This window comes from Podarcis melisellensis (assembly GCF_964234715.1).
Source record: "Podarcis melisellensis genome assembly, chromosome: 1".
NCBI lineage: Eukaryota > Metazoa > Chordata > Lepidosauria > Squamata > Lacertidae > Podarcis > Podarcis melisellensis.
The window spans coordinates 10498520-10517344 of NC_138528.1; the positions used below are offsets into that span (position 1 = coordinate 10498520).

An 18825-nucleotide genomic window follows, 5' to 3' on the forward strand; every position below is an offset into this window, starting at 1 on the left:
ACCTGAAAAATCAGTTTTGCAGGACTGCTGGGTGGTTTTTGATAAGCCTTCAGAGAGCAGATGTGAAGCCTGTGGTTGGCAGCGAAGGTTGTTTGCAGTCAAAGGTCCGCTGGAAGCAAGATTAAAATGTTGGGCCACCAAGTTTCTCAGCATATGTCATGGCCTTCAAAAGGTTATTTTGTCCTGTTCTATAAAGCAGAAGTGAACAGAACATATGACATGCACATGTTTTGCTTCCCCTGAATAACATTAAGCTCCTGTAAAGAGACCTGCACTAAAACTGACCAGTTATTGGGGAGTAACCATTCAAAGAGGGACGAGGGTGGCACTGTGGGTAAAACCTCAGCGCCTAGGACTTGCCGATCGTATGGTCGGCGGTTCGAATCCCTGCGGCGGGGTGAGCTCCCATCGTTCAGTCCCAGCTCCTGCCCACCTAGCAGTTCAAAAGCACTCTTAAGTGCAAGTAGATAAATAGGTACCGCTTTATAGCGGGAACGTAAACAGCGTTTCCGTGTGCTGCGCTGGTGCAGGCTCGCCAGAGTAGCTTCGTCACGCTGGCCATGTGACCCGGAAGTGTCTCCGGACAGCGCTGGCCCCCGGCCTCTTAAGCGAGATGGGCGCACAACCCCAGAGTCGGACACGACTGGCCCGTACGGGCAGGGGTACCTTTACCTTTACCTTTTAACCATTCAAAGAGAATGAGATTTTCTTCTGAGTAAACATGGATTTCAGGCTAATTCAAGAGCAGGAATGGGGCACAGGATGCAATGCTATGCATAGATTCCTCTGACAAGGCCCAAGCTCCAGGGTCGAGAGAAAAGCAATGGATCACACCACTGGGTGGGTGGTCACTGAACTCTCTTTCCTTCAGACTCTTCAACCTGCAACAGGCGCTTAATGATGCTGGACAACCCAGCAAGTCTGTTGTAAGCCACTCGGAGCCTGACCAGCAGCATTCAGTGTGAACTGGAGTTCAAAAGTCATTCTCTCTCCCAAGAAATTAATGTTTTTTCATTGTGGGTGGTGTTCAGCTTTCCATCTCTCCCTGCCTCCAAACTGGGGACTATGGATCTTCCCCACTCCCACCAATGGTAGGAAAGTAGCTGGAGAGAGGGGCATTTTTTAAAAAATAAATCTTTATTGGTTTAAAATCAACACATACACAAACAACAAAAGCTTGAAAAAAGAAAAAAGAAAAGAAAAGAAAAGAAGCACAAGACATCTCTTGCAAACAAAAACAAAAATAGAACAATCCATCACAAGAACAATCCGTTCACAAGAATATTCCATCAGCTTCTGACTTCCTTGATATGGGTTCTTTGTTTTCTTAATTACTTGCCTCTATTTTCCAATAAACCTTATCCTTATTAAATCTTGTTTGTATTCTTTACACCTTAATCAATTCCGAGAGTTATTCGAAGCATTCTAAGGTTTTTATATGAGGGCACTGTTCTTTTAAAAATATTGTCTATAAATTCCCCATTCCCTCTTGAACTTTTGGGTTGAACAATCTCCGCTCTTTTCCGTCATATATGCAAGTCCCATGTATTCAAGCACTTTTATCAGCGGGGCAATTTTTATCTGTGAAAGCAGTAACACACTCACACGTTTTTGCAGAAACATTTGCATCCCCGAAGAATTTCCTTTCCCGGGAAAGCCTGCCATTCCCCTTACCTTGAATGCTTCTTTTGAAGAACGCTTTGCAGCCCTCACATGACCAAACGCCATAGTGATATCCTGAGGCATAATCGCTGCACACAGCACAGAAATGGGCATCCCTTTTCGAGACGGGGCTGTTTGTAGAGGGGCTGGTACAGTCGTTGCTGTTGGCTTTTCTCTTCAGCGTTTCTCTGGGGGAACAGGAGAAGAGCCGTTAGGAAACAGTGAAGTGGCATATGCATATTTACCTCGTAACTTGGCAGTCCTCAAAACTTCTGGGTGATTTTATTTTATTTTACCTCAAAACCTCTGGCAGTTTTTTGTTTTGTGCCTCCATAATAAATCTGGCTGCCTTTACAATGCTGCAGGAAGGACCCCTTGTATAGGGAAGTTTTTTTAACATTTAATTTTTTGTTATGTTTTTGCATATGCTGGAAGCTGCCAAGAGTTAGATGGATGGGGTACAAATAATAAAATTGTCGTTGTTCCTAAAAATTATATTAAATTACCACACACAAAAGATACGTTTGAAGTCCATAGCCTATATATTCCCACCATTTGCTCCTTATTCCAAGGCCGTAGTCCAGGGGTCAGCAAACCTTTTCAGCAGGGGGCCGGTCCACTGTCCCTCAGACCTTGTGGGGGGCCGGACTATTTTTTTTGGTGGGGGGTAATGAACGAATTCCTATGCCCCACAAATAACCCAGAGATGCATTTTAAATAAAAGCACACATTCTACTCATGTAAAAAACATGCTGATTCCCGGACCGTCCATGGGCCGGATTTAGAAGGCGATTGGGTCTGGCCCCCGGGCCTTAGTTTGCCTATGCATGCCCTAGTCACTTCCCTTTCTGTTTACCTGAGGATGTGTAAAAATAATGACTTTTTTTTTACCTCAGCTGAGCCAGACTGACAGTTTTCAATGAAAAACTTTTACGTTTGATTTTTGTGTTGAAGAGGGGAAGGGAGAAGAGCAGGGGGCTTGCTAACAGTTCTTCAATAGCTTAGGGTTGCTATACATCCTGATTTTCCCGGACATTACTGGGATTTCAAAGGCGGAATTGACATCTGGGGTGAATTTCCGAAAGGCGGCGCTTTGTCCTGGATGTTAGTCAAGCCAATTGAAAAATACGGAGGCTGGGTTTTTTGTGTGTTTTTGTAAAAAAAATACAATTGGAGAGGTTATGCTAGAAGCTCAACAACTTTCAGGGTGTCTTGGTTTTTACTTTTTTAAATATGGCAACCCTACAATAGCTGGCATTGCTCAACAAATCCAAAGAGATGTGTCTGTGTGAAAAAATATCCTCCACTGAAATGAATGAGGGAGCCTCTGCAAGCATAGATGCTTCACACATGCTTCACTGCATGTGTGGGGCTCTGAATTGTGTCAACTGCCTCAGGGCTTCAAAGAGGTTCCCTTCTAACTCAAGCAAAGTTTGGTACATCGTATTTAAAAACAAAACCCTTTCATTAAAATAATAATAATAATGGCCTATGCTCATTTAATCAAGGAAAGGGGGAGGGATTAGTTCTGTGGAGTTCATACTCTTCCCATCTTTGAACTTTCATTTAAGTTATAATTCACGATTGCTCAATACCACAATCATTGTTTCCATGGCAATAAATTAATGGCATGAACACACCATTAAGACACCACCACAAAAAAAACGAACGGGAGGAGAAGCACAACTGCAAAAGAGGGGGTGTCTGAAAAGGCAGATCATTCTGAAGACAAGAAATGACTCTGTAAAACCGATTCTCAGAAAAGAAGGGAGGAAGGAGTTTGGCTAAAATCTCTGCTCCAGTAAGCCATTCTCTTGTCATGAGCCCGACTTGCCATGATAGCAAGAAAGCCACATATAATGTATATGCGCTTTGTTTGTTCTTACTGTTTTCGGGAGAGAAAAAGCAAACAAATAGTGGTTTACAAAAAGAAGAAAATAATGGAATTATCAGAAAATGAAACAGTTAAAAACAACTGTGTAAAATATTCAAATATGGATAATTATCTGGGTAGACTTGCCTAAAGAAAAACATTTTTGGCAGGCTCCAAAAAGAGTACTGTGAAAAATACCTGTCTGGTGTCAATCAGCAGGGAGTTCCAAAGTTGTTCACACTACAGCAATCTCCCCCCCCCCAAAGCCTATGTTTTGGAGAAACAACAGTGTTGGAACTGATGAAAGACAGATAGATAAGCATTTGTTACCTGTGCATAGGAAGGGCATGATCCCCGGGTCTTGCTTCGCACCAGGGGCTTTTTGGTTGCTCTGCAAATAAAACGGACGACTGGCAGTGTAAAGTCAAAGGAGAGATGTGGTCAGAACCAGACCATAACATGCTCGGGCTGGCTGACTGTCTGAGAGAGGCACTTTCCGAGTCGCCGAAAGTGCTTGGAATGCTGTAGTTCATCATAGCGGGGGTGTAGAATGTCATGGCCGGATACTCATGCCTGTTTTCCATATAAGAGGATGGGATGTAAATTGGGCTGTGCTCAACACTCAAAGCAGACTGGCTGCAGCTGAAAGGGACAGGAGAGACCAGCTCCGAGAGGGAGCTTTTCACTTCTGCTTTGGTACATACGAGATCTTGGATTGGTGGCAACTCCTTGTGAGATGATGCACAGAGGGACATGCTGGAGCCAAGTGCCTCCTCTTCAAGCAGTCATCCTCAAATATTCAATCTGGAAAACAGAAACATTAAGAATCATATGTATTTGGTCTTCTCTCTTGCTGCATGACTCTGATGCTGAAACAGGTGGAAAGGAGGGCAACCTCCATTGTGCAAGCAGAAGTCCTGGCATGAACTTCTGCTGATGGAACTCATTGGCTGAATCCTGTCCAAGATGTCTACAGAGACACATGACCTGATCATGTATGATAACAACAGATTATTCCACTTTTCTTGGGTGGATTCGCCATCTAGATCGGGGATGGGGAACCTGTCACCCTTCAGATATTTTTGCTTGACCATTAGCCATGTTGACTGGGGATGATGGGAGTTTGAGTTCAATGACAACTTGGAGGGTTACAGACTGCCCATTTTGTGCTCTGAACCTTGGGTTGTTCTCTGCTTGCTTGATTTATTTTTAAAACTTAATTGCTGGGGATATAACATCACAAAATGTCTTTAAGCCTGCAGATATTTTTGGCTGTTTATCTTCTTCCTACATATATTTTCCATTAATTTCTAGGGGAAAGACCAAAACAGCACATTCAACTGACCCACAACAAACACACAGGGCTAAATTTAGACTTTGTTCTCTTTGACCCAATGAAAGCACTCACAATGCTCTCATAATAACTTTGACCCTCACTGCCAGAGGAATTGCTTTGCAGGCACAGAATCTCAAAAACATTGATTACAGAAAAATTAGTCATCACAGTCCTTAAGCCAGAGGAAGAACCAGAGCTTTGTTGTACAAGAGGACCCGGCAACCTTTACTATTATGATTCTTGGTCCACGGATAGACTAGAATATTGAGGAACAACTTGAAACAACGTTATGCACAAGAACATCTAAGATAAATTTAGAATAACAGATTTTTATACAGTTGGAAGGGAATCCAGGCATAGCTGTCAAGTGTCCCTTATTTGAAGCGACAGTCCCTTATTCCAGTGCCATGTCCCGCTGCTGTCCCTTATTGATGGATGTCCCTTTAATGATGTCCCTTAAATTTCAAAGGAAGCAGCTCCTCTCCCTCCCTCCCTGCCAGCCAAGGAGGAGGAAGGCTTCAACTGTGTTGCTTGGCTGTGTTGCTCACCCAATAAGAAGTCTAAGAATGACTGGGGGGTGGAGCTTGCATGCCTTGTGTGTGGCTAGTTAATGCAAGCTGAGGGGTTTTTTTGAATGCTGGACGCCATTTTGTTGCACGTGCTGCTGCAAACTTTGCTAGGCCAGGGAGCCATCTTAAGTTGAGACTGCATAGGCCTTGTGGTGCATGTGATTCAGATTCTATTCAGTTGAACCTCTGGTTACAAAGTTGGTTGGACAGTGTTCTCGAAGCTACCAGCATGAGTTTGACCAGACTGCAGGAGGACAGGAAGACTGGAGTGCCTGGAACAGGTGAGGCTGCAGGGCCCTTATTTTGGCTGCTGGTCCCTTATTTTCAAATCTGTAAGTTGACAGCTATGAATCCAGGGGTCATTTAGTCCAACCCCCTGCAATGCAAGAATCACAGCTAAAGCATGCATGACATGTAAACATCCAACCTCTGCTTAAAAACCTCCAAGGAAAGCGAGTCCACAACCTCCCAAGGGAGTCTGCTCCACTGCCGAACAGCTCTCTCTGTCCGAACGTTCTTCCTAACGTTTAGTCAGAATCTCCTTTCTTGAAATTTTAATCCATTATTTTGTGTCCTGCCATCTAGAGCATGATACTGTAGGGAGAATTTTGGGAAATCGGCAAAATGTCTGGGCTTTTGAAACTTGCCCCCCCCCCCCAGCAAACTTTTCTAAAAGCAACTTGCTTTTACCAAACAAAAAGCTCAACAACTTTATTTGTGTCCTGATTTTTACTTCTTGAAATAATGTGACCCTATTGTATTACCTCTGGCTATATTACCACCTGTGGGTTAAAGCCTCAGCGCCTAGGACTTGCTGATCGAAAGGTCGGCGGTTCGAATCCCTGCTGCGGGGTGCGCTCCCGCTGCTTGGTCCCAGCGCCTGCCAACCTAGCAGTTCGAAAGCACCTCCAGGTGCAAGTAGATAAATAGGGACCGCTTACCAGCGGGAAGGTAAACGGCGTTTCCGTGTGCAGCTCTGGCTCGCCAGAGCAGCGATGTCACACTGGCCATGTGACCCGGAAGTGTCTCCGGACAGCGCTGGCCCCTGGCCTCTTAAGTGAGATGGGCGCACAACCCCAGAGTCTGTCAAGACTGGCCCGTACGGGCAGGGGTACCTTTACCTTTACCTTTATATTACCACCTCTAAATCTTCTCTTCCCCTGGCTGAACATACCCAACTCCATCAACAATCCCTGAGTCTTTAGGACCTGACTGGGTCAAATGACTTTAAGACAAATACTTAGATTACCAGTTTCTGAATTGTAAGGAAATTCAGAATTCGGGTTAAGTACTTAATTCGTTCCGGAGTTCTGTACTTAACCTGAAACTGTTCTTAACCTGAAGCACCACTTTAGCTAATGGGGCCTCCTGCTATAGCCACGCCGCCGGAGCACAATTTCTGTTCTCATCCTGAAGCAAAGTTCTTAACCTGAAGCACTATTTCTGAGTTAGCAGAGTCTGTAACCTGAAGCGTATGTAACCTGAAGCGTATGTAACCCGAGGTACTGCTGTATCTCTGCTGCTCTAGAGGGGTGGACTCAAACCAGCAGGTGGAAATATCAGGTGAGCAGATTTTGGCAAAATATTAGGATAAACTTTATGATGGTAAGAAGCATTTTAGCTTAATCTAGGCACTCATCTGCCAGAGATGGCAAGGTTGCATTCCCCCCTGTAGATCCTGCACGGAGCATTTTGTTCCGATTTCGAAGAATGTACCGTTATCAAAGGCACAAGCAGTCCCTGAAAACACAAGGTTGTGTACTGAGGCTCTGCCTGAACCATCTTGCAAGGCTGACAGCAATGTGACTACTCAGATTCTCACTTGCTCCTGTCAACTTATTTGGGAGCCTCTGAGATTTAGAGTGGTGCTTCATCCTCTGAACTACCAAACATTTCACCAGTGCTGATTTATTAAAGCAACCATGGGGGTGGGGAGGAGGTCAGAATAACATTTCCCCATTTTTAAAAGGCCATAGATTAATGACTGAAGGCCTGGGTAAAGAGGAAGGTTTTCGCCCGCAACCTAACGACGTGTAATGATGGTACCAGGTGCTTGCTACCTGCAGGTATTCTAAATATTTAGATGGAATAATAATAAAAATTATTCTGAACACCTTTTCAGTCCGCCAAAAGGTTTGACCTGGTACATGTAACTAATTTATATTTGCAGCCCTCAGCACAATTAAAGGAGTGTGTATGTGTGCGTATTTAAAAGAAGAAGAGGAATATTTCCAATCATCATTAGAAATAACTTGTCCTTAGGAAACACAATTCTTAAAAGCAGGCGTTTGTAGAATGTAGTGTGAACTATAAATATATTTACTACTGTTATTCAGTGAGTCACGAAGAGTAGGACACGACTAAACAACAACAACAACAAAATTCAGTGAGTACCTTTCTGCTTTCACAAATCAAAAACAACCGAAGTCCAGCTTGGATGTCTGAAGTTATAAAAATGACCCCACCACCAATATGTCCAAATTTAGTCTTCTAGCTGCTTTTGCTGAGCTGCTCTGTGTTTGAACGATCTTTATTTTGTTCCTGCTCCCACTGAACAATTTGCCAATTATTTCTTCAATCAGGTACAGCGACTGATTCAGATGCATGGTCAAATAGGTACACAGATAAAAGATTAAACTAACCAAGCCGGAGAAATGCACGAACAAACAAACAAACAGTAAATTGATGGATGAGGGGAAATCCTGGAGAAAAGATCTATTAAGGCTTTTCATATCGGTAGTGATATGTTGCCCAGTTTTGAAACATAACAATAACACAAGGGAACAGAAAATGTGTTTCTTATTAGGAGACTGGTAAAAGCAGGGCTGGGCCAAGATATTTTGGCGCCTGAGGCAAATGTCAAAATGGCGTCCCTCGCCACCAGGGAAGAAGGGGTGTGTGAAGATCTACGTCAGGAACAAGGAGGGAATAAAGATATACACCAGGAACCAGGGTGGGAGGAGATTAGCGGTGCCTCCTATTTGCCAAGAGACTGATGTAGAGGAAGCACTGGGGAGTGCAACCGAGGAGACGCCATATCCGGCCTTCAAGGAATGTGCCGTCCCAGCAACACGTGATACATTCCTTGGAGGCATTGCCAGATTTAAGCTAAACAACGTATAAGCTAAACAAGCTATAGCTTAGAGCCATAGCTGTCAAGCATCCCTTTTTTGGCGGGACAGTCCCTTATCCCAACGCCACGTCCCGCTGCTGTCCCTTATTGATGATGTCCCTTAAATAAGCTGCTGAAGGTAATGGGGCCCTTTCTATGTCCAGCTGTCCTTTGTCAACAACAAATTGTTGCTGTTTTTTGTGTTGAATATATGCTATATGGTAATTTATGGACCTAATAGGTATCTAAAGCCATTTGCACGCAACAAAATATGTGTTTTATCAAAGTAATTGTTGATCCCTTATTTTGGCTGCTGATCCCTTATTTTCGAGGCTGCTGGTTCCTTATTTTCAAATCTGTAACTTGACAGCTATGCTTAGAGCCCCACTCTCTTGGGGGGCCCCCAAAAAATTTAAAAGGGAAAAAACTGGATGTACATTTCCAAAATATAAGATAAAAAAACAACTAAAATAAAACCTACATACAGCAACGGTGTTTTGTGTTATGTAGGCTCCTATTTATTATGTGCAAATGGCTTTAGATGCCTATTAGGTCCATAAATTACCATATAGCATATATTCAACACAAAAAACAGCGGCGATTTGTTGTTGACAAAGGACAGCTGAACCCCATTACCTTCAGTAGCTTAGGGCCTCATCAAACCTAAATCCAGCCCTGCTTGAAGCTGCATCTTCTGCCCCTCTGGATCCTGCCGCCTGAGGCAGGTTCCTCCCCTTGCCACCTGAGTGGGCCAGCCCTGGATCAAAGACTTTAAAACTACAATGGTACTGCGGGTTAAGAAGTTAATTCATTCCAGAGGTCTGTTCTTAACCTGAAACTGTTCTTAACCTGAGGTACCACTTTAGCTAATGGGGCCTCCCGCTGCTGCCACCATGCGATTTCTGTTCACATCCTGAGGTAAAGTTCTTAACCTGAGGTATTATTTCTGGGTTAGTGGAGTCTGTAACCTGAAGCGTCTGTAATCCGAGGGACCACCGTATGCAGATTCTGTTGGAATTCTGCCTGGGTCAGAGGAATGTGCCACAACGTAGGCACCGGCAGATATTCCTTGTCGACCTCCCCGCTGCTACTCCCGGCAGATAAGCAGGCGAGGTCTCAGCGATTCTTCCCAGATGTGTGAGAAGAACACACCGTTTCTTCTCTCTCCCCTTTGGTATCCCCAGGGAGGGGAAAGAAGCAGACAAATCTATTTACAAGCTTTATTTCTGTCTCTTACATCAGTACAGAGAAACATGTCTGCACTCAACAGCAGTAAGAATAAACTCCACCCATGTACTTCCAGTACGGGTCATATGACACACACACACCGAGCTAACATCCGGTGCTCAGTACAGAATGGACTGCCCCTTTGTTCCCATGGCAACAGTCACAAACATCCTGTTTGGCTTTCCAGCCACAAGCAGCTGACTTGGCTGCTATAGCCTTTGCTTGCTGCTGCATTGGTGCTTTATGGTAACAGATTCTGCCCCCCACTCAATATGTGAAGGCTTCAAAAGTCTAAAGGAATCAAATAAAACATCCCTTTCAGACTTCCCACATGTACCTGGCTATCCACTGTAAGAAAGGGGTGCTGGACTAGATGGGCCATTAGCTTTGATCCAGCTGGGTTCTCCTTCTGTTATGCCCAAACTATCAATGATAAATGGTTATTTATTTGAAATGCTACAACGGGGCAATATTTAGCTTCTGAAATGGGAAATGATGCTGGGCCCTATGTAGGCCTGAGATCCAGCATCATTTCCCTTTACAGAAACTATCTATCATCTATCTATCTATCTATCTATCTATCTATCTATCTATCATCTATCTATCATCTATCTATCTATCTATCTATCTATCTATCTATCTATCTATCTATCTATCTATCTATCTATCATCTATCTATGTCTGTCTATCTATCTATCATCTATCTATCTATCTATCTATCTATCTATCTATCTATCTATCTATCATCTATCTATCTATCTATCTATCTATCTATCATCTATCTATCTATCTATCATCTATCTATCTATCTATCTATCTATCATCTATCTATCATCTATCTATCTATCTATCTATCTATCTATCTATCTATCTATCTATCTATCATCTATATCTTTATTTTAAAGCTTTTATACTGGCAATATTTCAGCAACAGCTTGTGCAGGCACTCCATACATGAAGATACTTGCTTACTTTTACCACTGTACATCTTCAGATATAGCTGCTCAGAAAGCAGCTGCAGAAAGCCTTGAGAAAGCAAACAAGCTGCAACAGCACTGAAGGGAGAAATGAGCTCTTTTTCTTCTTAACTCTCCTTTAATCATAGCAATCATAGGTGCTAGAGCCTTGTAACAACATCTATTCAAGGAAACCTCTGATTGTTGCATTGAAATCCATTCAACAAATACCTAGCGAAGCCAAGATAATTTCAGCATGCAAATTTGTGAAGCCTCAATTAGCGTTAATAAACCAAAGAGCAAACACAGAATATGCTGTGCAGTCTGCAGCTCTGAGACTGCAGGAGCACTGTCTGGAGAGAGAGAAAGAAAGAGAGAGAGAGAGAGAGAGAGAGCAAGAGAGATCACTCCTGGTCAGTCTAGCTCAGATCTATATAACAGTCCCTCCAAGAGTCCCTATTTTCCAGGGACGGCCCTGAGAAAAGCCAGTTTCTGATTTGATCCTGAAATGTCCCGCTTTTCCTTGGGATGTCCTTATTTTCATTGGATAAATGTTGGAGGATATGGCGTTATCCGACCCCCGAGCCATCTGAAGGCAATCCTGTATAGGGGAGCGTTTCTTTAATGTTTAATGTTTTAATAATAATAATAATAATAATAATAATAATAATAATAATAATAATAATTTATTTATACCCCGCCCACTCTGGGCAGCTTCCAACAAAAAATTTAAATACAGTAATGCACCAAACATGAAAAGCTTCCCTAAACAGTGCTGCCTTCAGATGTTTTCTAAAAGTCCGGTAGCTGTTCTTCTCTTTGACATCTGGTGGGAGGGTGTTCCACAGGGCGGGTGCCACTACCAAGAAGGCCCTCTGCCTGGTTCCCTATAACTTGGCTTCTCGCAGTGAGGGAACCGCCAGAAGGCCCTCGGTGCTGGACCTCAGTGTCCGGGCAGAACAATGGGGGTGGAGACGCTCCTTCAGATATACTGGACTGAGGCCGGTCCATAAAAATATATTATATTTTTATGTATGTCTGAAGCTGCCCAGAGTGGCTGGGGCAACCCAGTAAGAGGTGTGGGGTTTAAATAGTAAAATTATCTTTATGGAATGGGATTTCCCTATTTTCAACAGAGAAATGTTGCAGGGTATGACATAATATGCAAAATAAGGTCATATCATTCATGTGGGGAGATGCCATATTTTTTGATGTCTCCCATACAAAAAGCTAAAAACACCAGGATGTAATAACTTGCACATCCAAAATAGAGGCTTTGTTTATCTCTCTTCCTGTTCTGCTACTTTGCTATACACAGGGAGTCTTTATAACTTTATAATACACAAACCCAATGCTTTTTTTCTATAAAAAAATGTTTAGGGGTACTGTCGTTTTGACTCAAGAAAATCACCGTTTTATAGTTCAAATCCGGAAAAATAAACATATAAACATAGTACAGTGGTACTTCTACTTACATGCACCTCTGGTTATGTATCCTTCAGGATACACATGTGGCAAACCCGGAAGTATTTTTCTGGGTTTCGCCACACACATGCGCAGAAGTGCTCTACTGCACTGCACACATGCGCAGAACAAGTTGCGAAAATCTTGGGATCCGACTGGAGCTCCGGAACAGATCTCATCTGCAACCAGAGGTACCACTGTAAATGGACAAAAGTACAAAGATTCACAAAATGTTTAGGGGTGTGCATACCCCTGCGTCCCCCCCCCCCAGAAAAAGGCACAGCACCAACCTATAGAACTAAGCACACAGACACATACCATCTCCAGGCTGCAGTGGCACAATCCTGCACCCAGACAGTGAGACTGCCTGCACCCCGAGATCATCATCGGAGGCCTTCCTCCATGCACCTACTCCTAGAGAAGTCCAGAGGGTGGATTTTCAGAGAACGGGCCTTTTCAGAGGTAGCCTTATTAGGGCTGCCATATGTCTGGAATTTCCCAGACATAACCAGGATTTGGCTTTCGCGGGGTCTCTGCCATGGGAGCATATTCACCCAGTGCTTTTCCAGCTGCACTGGCTCCCGGTAGAGTACAGGGTCAGGTTTAAGGTGCTGGTTTTGACCTTTAAAGCCCTTCACGGCCTAGGACCCTCGTACCTACGGGACCGCCTCTCCTGGTATGCCCCACGGAGGACCTTAAGGTCCATAAACACCCTAGAGGTCCCGGACCCTAAGGAAGTCAGATTAGCCTCAACCAGAGCCAGGGCCTTTTCAACACTGGCCCCGGCCTGGTGGAACGCTCTGTCTCAAGAGACCAGGGCCCTGCAGGATCTGATTTCTTTCCGCAGGGTCTGTAAGACAGAGTTGTTCCGCCTGGCCTTTGGCTTGGAGCCAATTTGATTCCCTCCCTCTCTTTCTTTTTTTCTTTTCCTTTCTCCTCCTGTGATGAGGCTGCATTTTAATTGTTTTAATGTTTTATTTTAATCTTGTTTTTAAGTTGTATTCATTTATCTCGTTTTTATTATTGGCTGTTAGCCTCCTGGAACCCGGCCTTGGCTGAGGAGGGCGGGGTATAAATAAAATTATTATTATTAACAGTGTCCGTGCAGAAATTGCTGAAATGTCCAGGAAAATCTGGACATATGGCAACCCATGTTGGAAGTGTAGGTTTTGGCAGATTTCAAAACTTCACGTGCACCCCTACCCTGGCTTGTAGGGACGCGGGTGGTGCTGTGGGTTAAACCACAGAGCCTAGGACTTGCCGATCAGAAGGTTGGTGGTTTGAATCCCCACGACGGGGTGAGCTCCCGTTGTTCGGTCCCAGCTCCTGCCAACCTAGCAGTTCGAAAGCACATCAAAGTGCAAGTAGATAAATAGGTACCGCTCCGGTAAATGGTGTTTCTGTGCGCTGCTCTGGTTCGCTAGAAACGGCTTAGTCATGCTGGCCACATGACCTAGAAGATGTACACCGGCTCCCTCGGCCAGTAAAGTGAGATGAGTGCCGCAACCCCAGAGTCGGTCACGACTGGACCTAACGGTCAAGGGTCCCTTTACCTTTACCTTTACCCTGGCTTGTGGAATGCTCTCCTAAGGGAAGCTCACCTGTCACCAATATGGATAGCTTTTCCGCGCCAGGCAAATGCATTTTTTGTTCTCCCAGGCATTTGGGGACTGATTCATCTGCAGAATACACCCAGTTCCGGTCTGTGAAATTGTAGCCCTTTCAAGACTCTTAATCTCGGGGTCATGGGTTCAAATCCCACTTTGGGCAAAAGATTCCTGCATTGCAGGGGGTTGGACTAGATGACTCAGGTGCCAACTCCTTTGGGCCCTGGGTGCACAAGCACCCACAAAATTCCCCATGAAGGGGCCGGGCACCCACAAATTTCGGTGTCAGGGACATGCATGCTGCATGGCACTCATGGCCCCAGACAGACACAGTTACGGGGCCAAGTTGGCACTCCCGTTCATGGCCTCTTCCAGCTCTACAATTCTATGATTCACATCTATTTGATTCCCTAAGCAAAGCTGGGCTGGATGAATCCCAAGGCGGAATTAAGATTGCCAGAAGAAATATCAACAACCTCAGATATTCAGATGACACAGCTGTTAAGTTGTGGGTGAACATATCAGACGACACAGCGATTCTTCAAACAGCTCTTGTTTATTCACAGGCCAGAACAGAACTGAACTGAAGGGTTCAGCCAGCCTGCTTATATAGAGCTCCAGTACAACACAACAGTAACCATTTTCTGTAACTATCCAATCACTGAACATCACTTTCGATCCTTTATTTGCATATGTGGACCTAAACTATCTACAGTATCCCCCTGCTGGCCCAGGGTGAGAACTTCAGTACATAACAACCACCTTGATGGCAGAAAGTGAGGAGGAATTAAAGAACCTTTTAATGAGGGTGAAAGAGGAGGGCGCAAAATATGGTCTGAAGCTCAACATTAAAAAAAACTAAGATCATGGCCACTGGTCCCATCATCTCCTGGCAAATAGAAGGGGAAGAAATGGAGGAAGTGAGAGATTTTACTTTCTTGGGCTCCATGATCACTGCAGATGGTGACAGCAGCCACGAAATCAAAAGACGCCTGCTTCTTGGGAGAAAAGCAATGACAAACCTAGACAGCATCTTAAAAAGAAGAGACATCACCTTGCCAACAAAGGTCCGTATAGTTAAAGCTATGGTTTTCCCAGTAGTGATGTATGGAAGTGAGAGCTGGACCATAAAGAAGGCTGATCGCCAAAGAATGCTTTTGAATTCTGGTGCTGGAGGAGACTCTTGAGAGTCCCATGGACTGCAAGAAGATCAAACCTCTCCATTCTTAAGGAGATCAGCCTTGAGTGCTCACCGGAAGGACAGATCTTTCCAGTGGCTCCAAGACTTTGGCCACCTCATGAGAAGAGAAGACTCCCTGGAAAAGCCCTGATGTTAGGAAAGATGGAGGGCACAAGGATAAGGGGACGACAGAGGACGAGATGGTTGGACAGTGTTCTCGAAGCTACCAGCATGAGTTTGACCAAACTGTGGGAAGCAGTGGAAGACAGGAGTGCCTGGCGTGCTCTGGTCCATGGGGTCATGAAGTGTCGGACACGACTAAACGACTAAACAACAACAAAAGCAAGAAAGCCAGCTTCTTGGCAGAAGAGTTTGAATTTGGATTTGATATCCCGCTTTATCACTACCCGAAGGGGTCTCAAAGCGGCTAACATTCTCCTTTCCCTTCCTCCCCCACAACAAACACTCTGTGAGGTGAGTAGGGCTGAGAGACTTCAAAGAAGTGTGACTAGCCCAAGGTCACCCAGCAGCTGCATGTGGAGGAGCGGAGACGCGAACCCAGTTCACCAGATTACAAGACTACCTCTCTTAACCACTACACCACACTGGCAGGATCGCCAGCCTCGTTCTTGAAGGCAAAGCAATACATCTCAGCTCTCAAAGGAACTAAAGCAATCTCCTAGGTTTTGTTGTTGCAAGGAGCAGAACTCGGCCTGCTCCATCTCTTCTTGATTCAAAAGCCCTTGATACAAGAACAAAAATCGATCTGTATATCCACCACAGACAGTGAGCACACCAACCCAAACCCCACATGCAATAATCCAAGAATCCAAACCGTGTCACAAAACGATACAACATCACTTCACATGATACGCTCACTGTTATATTTTTACCAGCCAATTAATTCCTATTAGCCTTTCTGGACTGCGCCCCCACCCCTCCACCCCTGGTTGCTTAATATACTGACATTGCTTAATTACAGTAGATGGTAAATTTTCAAGGCCTAGTCTGTTAAACTGATTAAAAAAGGAATATGCAGGTAAAAAATTCAAAACTTGGCCCGTGTTGCAGAGAAATTGGTTTTAGACATTGGCCTCTTGCTTCTGCAAACACCGATGGTCACTGCGACCTGCACTGTGTGCTTATTTGAACCACACCCAACAGTTTTCTGCGCAAGTATATCCTTATCATATATTTGATGTCCAAATTTTGGGCTCCAATTCCTTCCAAAGAGACAAATCTATTAAATCCAGCCTGTGAGTCATATTTGCACAACTTTAAACCCAAGAGTTGTGTCAATATAAAGGAATCCATGCGCGACATTACCAGTTTTATTGTTGTTGTTGTTTTTGTGGGGCCGGTGTTACCTGCTTAAGAACAAATTTAGCCATTCGTTTCAGCACATCTTTATGCACGGGTTTATTTCAATCGGTTGTAATATTGGCCTTTCTCAGGAGCTGCAGTAATGTCCCATAGATGCTGGGTAGCTAGGAAATCTTCAAAGCTTTGGAGGTTTCAAGGCCGGCATTCTCAGCCTGAGACCTTGCCAGCAGGAAGATATCAGCCACGATAAGCTGCTTCTAAGCATCAGGAGACAAAATATTTCCTGCTACTGATATTTGCTCCCACAGTCTCCTTTAATCAGAAATGCTTTATAATTTCTTCTCCTTTTCCCTCCCCCCCCCCACTCATCTCTTATATTCCAAGGTGCAGGGGGACCCACAATCCACAATATTTTTATTAGGACCAACTGCAATGTCAGAGAACAGAGAGGAAGCTTCTGAAGCCCCCAGAACTCTTAATCAGGCTGGATTTTAAGCAAAGTTAAGATGGTGCTGGCGGGGGGAGCAAAACTTTTTTGATGCTGAAGCCACAAAGTGGCTAGACTTTTAGGAGTGCTCCACTATGGAAGATAAATTAAAATACTATTTCTGACTTCTTCTTTTTTTAAAGATGGGTCATAGGAGGAGATATCCGACTTAGACTGGATGGAAGGCACATAGAATCATAGAATTGTTAAGAGCTGGAAGGGACCCCGAGGGCCATCTAGTCCAACCCCCTGCAAGGCAGGAATCCTTTGCCCAATGTGGAACTCGAACTCCTGACCCTGAGATTAAGAGTCTCGTGCTCTGCTGACTGAGCTATCCCAGGACAATGCAGCAAGCTTGGTGAAGCTCAGATGATCTCAGCCTGCTGAGTGGCGAACCAGAGCAGCACATGGAAACACCGTTTACCTTCCCTCTGGAGCGGTACCTATTTATCTACTTGCACTTTGACGTGCTTTCGAACTGCTAGGTTGGCAGGAGCAGGGACCGAGCAACGGGAGCTCACCCTGTGGCGGGGATTTGAACCGTCGACCTTCTGATCGGCAAGTCCTGGGCTCTGTGGTTTAACCCACATCACCACCTGCATCCCAAGTTCTCATGTATTTCTTGTTTAATACAGGGATTTGGAATTTGTGGCCCTCCAGATGTTGTTGGACTATAACTCCCATCCTCCTTGACCATTGGCCATACTGGTAGGGAGTTGATGGGAGTTGAAGTCCAGCAACATCTGAAGGACTATGTATTACATGGGGTTCAATTTAAAAAACACCAGGTGTGCCTTTTCTTTTGAAGGCTAAGTGGCTTCACATTCCCTAGCCAACAACAACTATGGCTTAAGGTTGGCTAGCAATAGGGAGCAACAAGCCATGGCCTGTTTCAGCCGTAACAGGAAACCATAGTTTTCTGGTTTGTTTATTCCACTTCCTCTGGGGAAGGAGCAACGAGAGAATGATCAGGCAGCACATACCAGCATACCTGTCTTTCACAATATATCGCAATAAGCTAGAAAGTCTGGCTTCTACCATTATGTGCACATTAGGCCAAAGTGCCTGCTATTTTTATATCTGGTCTTTCTTCTTGCCATTAGGTGAAGTCCAGACTGCCACTATGTACAGATGGGATTCAATAGCATGCCAGCAGGGTCAGGTGGTGCAATTGAAGTTGATTTTGAAGCTCTAGTGCTTCCTCGGAAAACCTGCCTATTTATGAGCACAGTTCAAAGTGTTGTTGTTGACCTTTAAAGCCCTAAACGGCCTCGGTCCAGTATACCTGAAGGAGTGTCTCCACCCCCATCGTTCTGCCCAGACGCTGAGGTCCAGCGCCGAGGGCCTTCTGGCAGTTCCCTCGCTGAGAGAAGCCAAGTTACAGGGAACCAGGCAGAGGGCCTTCTCGGTAGTGGCACCGCCCTGTGGAACGCCCTCCCATCAGATGTCAAAGAGATAAACAACTACCTGACATTCAGAAGACATCTGAAGGCAGCCCTGTTCAGAGAAGTTTTTAATGTGTGACATTTTAGTGTTTTTTTGGTCTTTGATGGAAGCCGCACAGAGTGGTTGGGGAAACCCAGCCAGATGGATGGGGTACAAATAAATTATTATTATTATTATGAAAAGGAATCGTAGAATTGTAGAGTTGGAAGGGACCCTGAGGGTCATTTAGTCCAACCCCCTGCAATGCAGGAATCTCAGCTTAAAGCATCCATGACAGATGGGCATCCAACCTCTGCTTGAAAACCTCCAAGGAAGGAGAGTCCACCACCTCCCTTGGGAATCTGTTCCACTGCCGAACAGCTCTTACCACCAGAAAAGTCTTCCGGATGTGTAGCCAGAATGTCCTTTCTTGTGACTTAAATCCACTAGTTCGGGTCAAAGCTGCCAGAGCAGGGGAAAACAAACTTGCTCCATCTTCCATGTGACAGCCCTTAAGATATTTGAAGATGGCTACCATATCTCCTCTCAGTCTCCTCTTTTCCAGGATAAACATACCCAATTCCCTCAACCATCCCTAATCAGT

At 44.6% G+C, this 18825-nt stretch overlaps 1 protein-coding gene across 1 annotated transcript in view; it reads right to left on the reverse strand.

The window, feature by feature from the left end:
* ESR2 (estrogen receptor 2) overlaps positions 1–18825 on the reverse strand; it is a 59810-nt gene that overhangs the window by 33884 nt on the left and 7101 nt on the right. Inside the window, exons 2-3 of the mRNA XM_081912229.1 lie at positions 3866–4339; positions 1675–1850 (exon numbers count right to left, since the gene is read on the reverse strand). Of these exons, the coding sequence (XP_081768355.1) occupies positions 1675–1850; positions 3866–4290 (601 nt within the window). The 5' untranslated portion in view covers positions 4291–4339. The remainder of the gene's footprint in view (positions 1–1674; positions 1851–3865; positions 4340–18825) is intronic.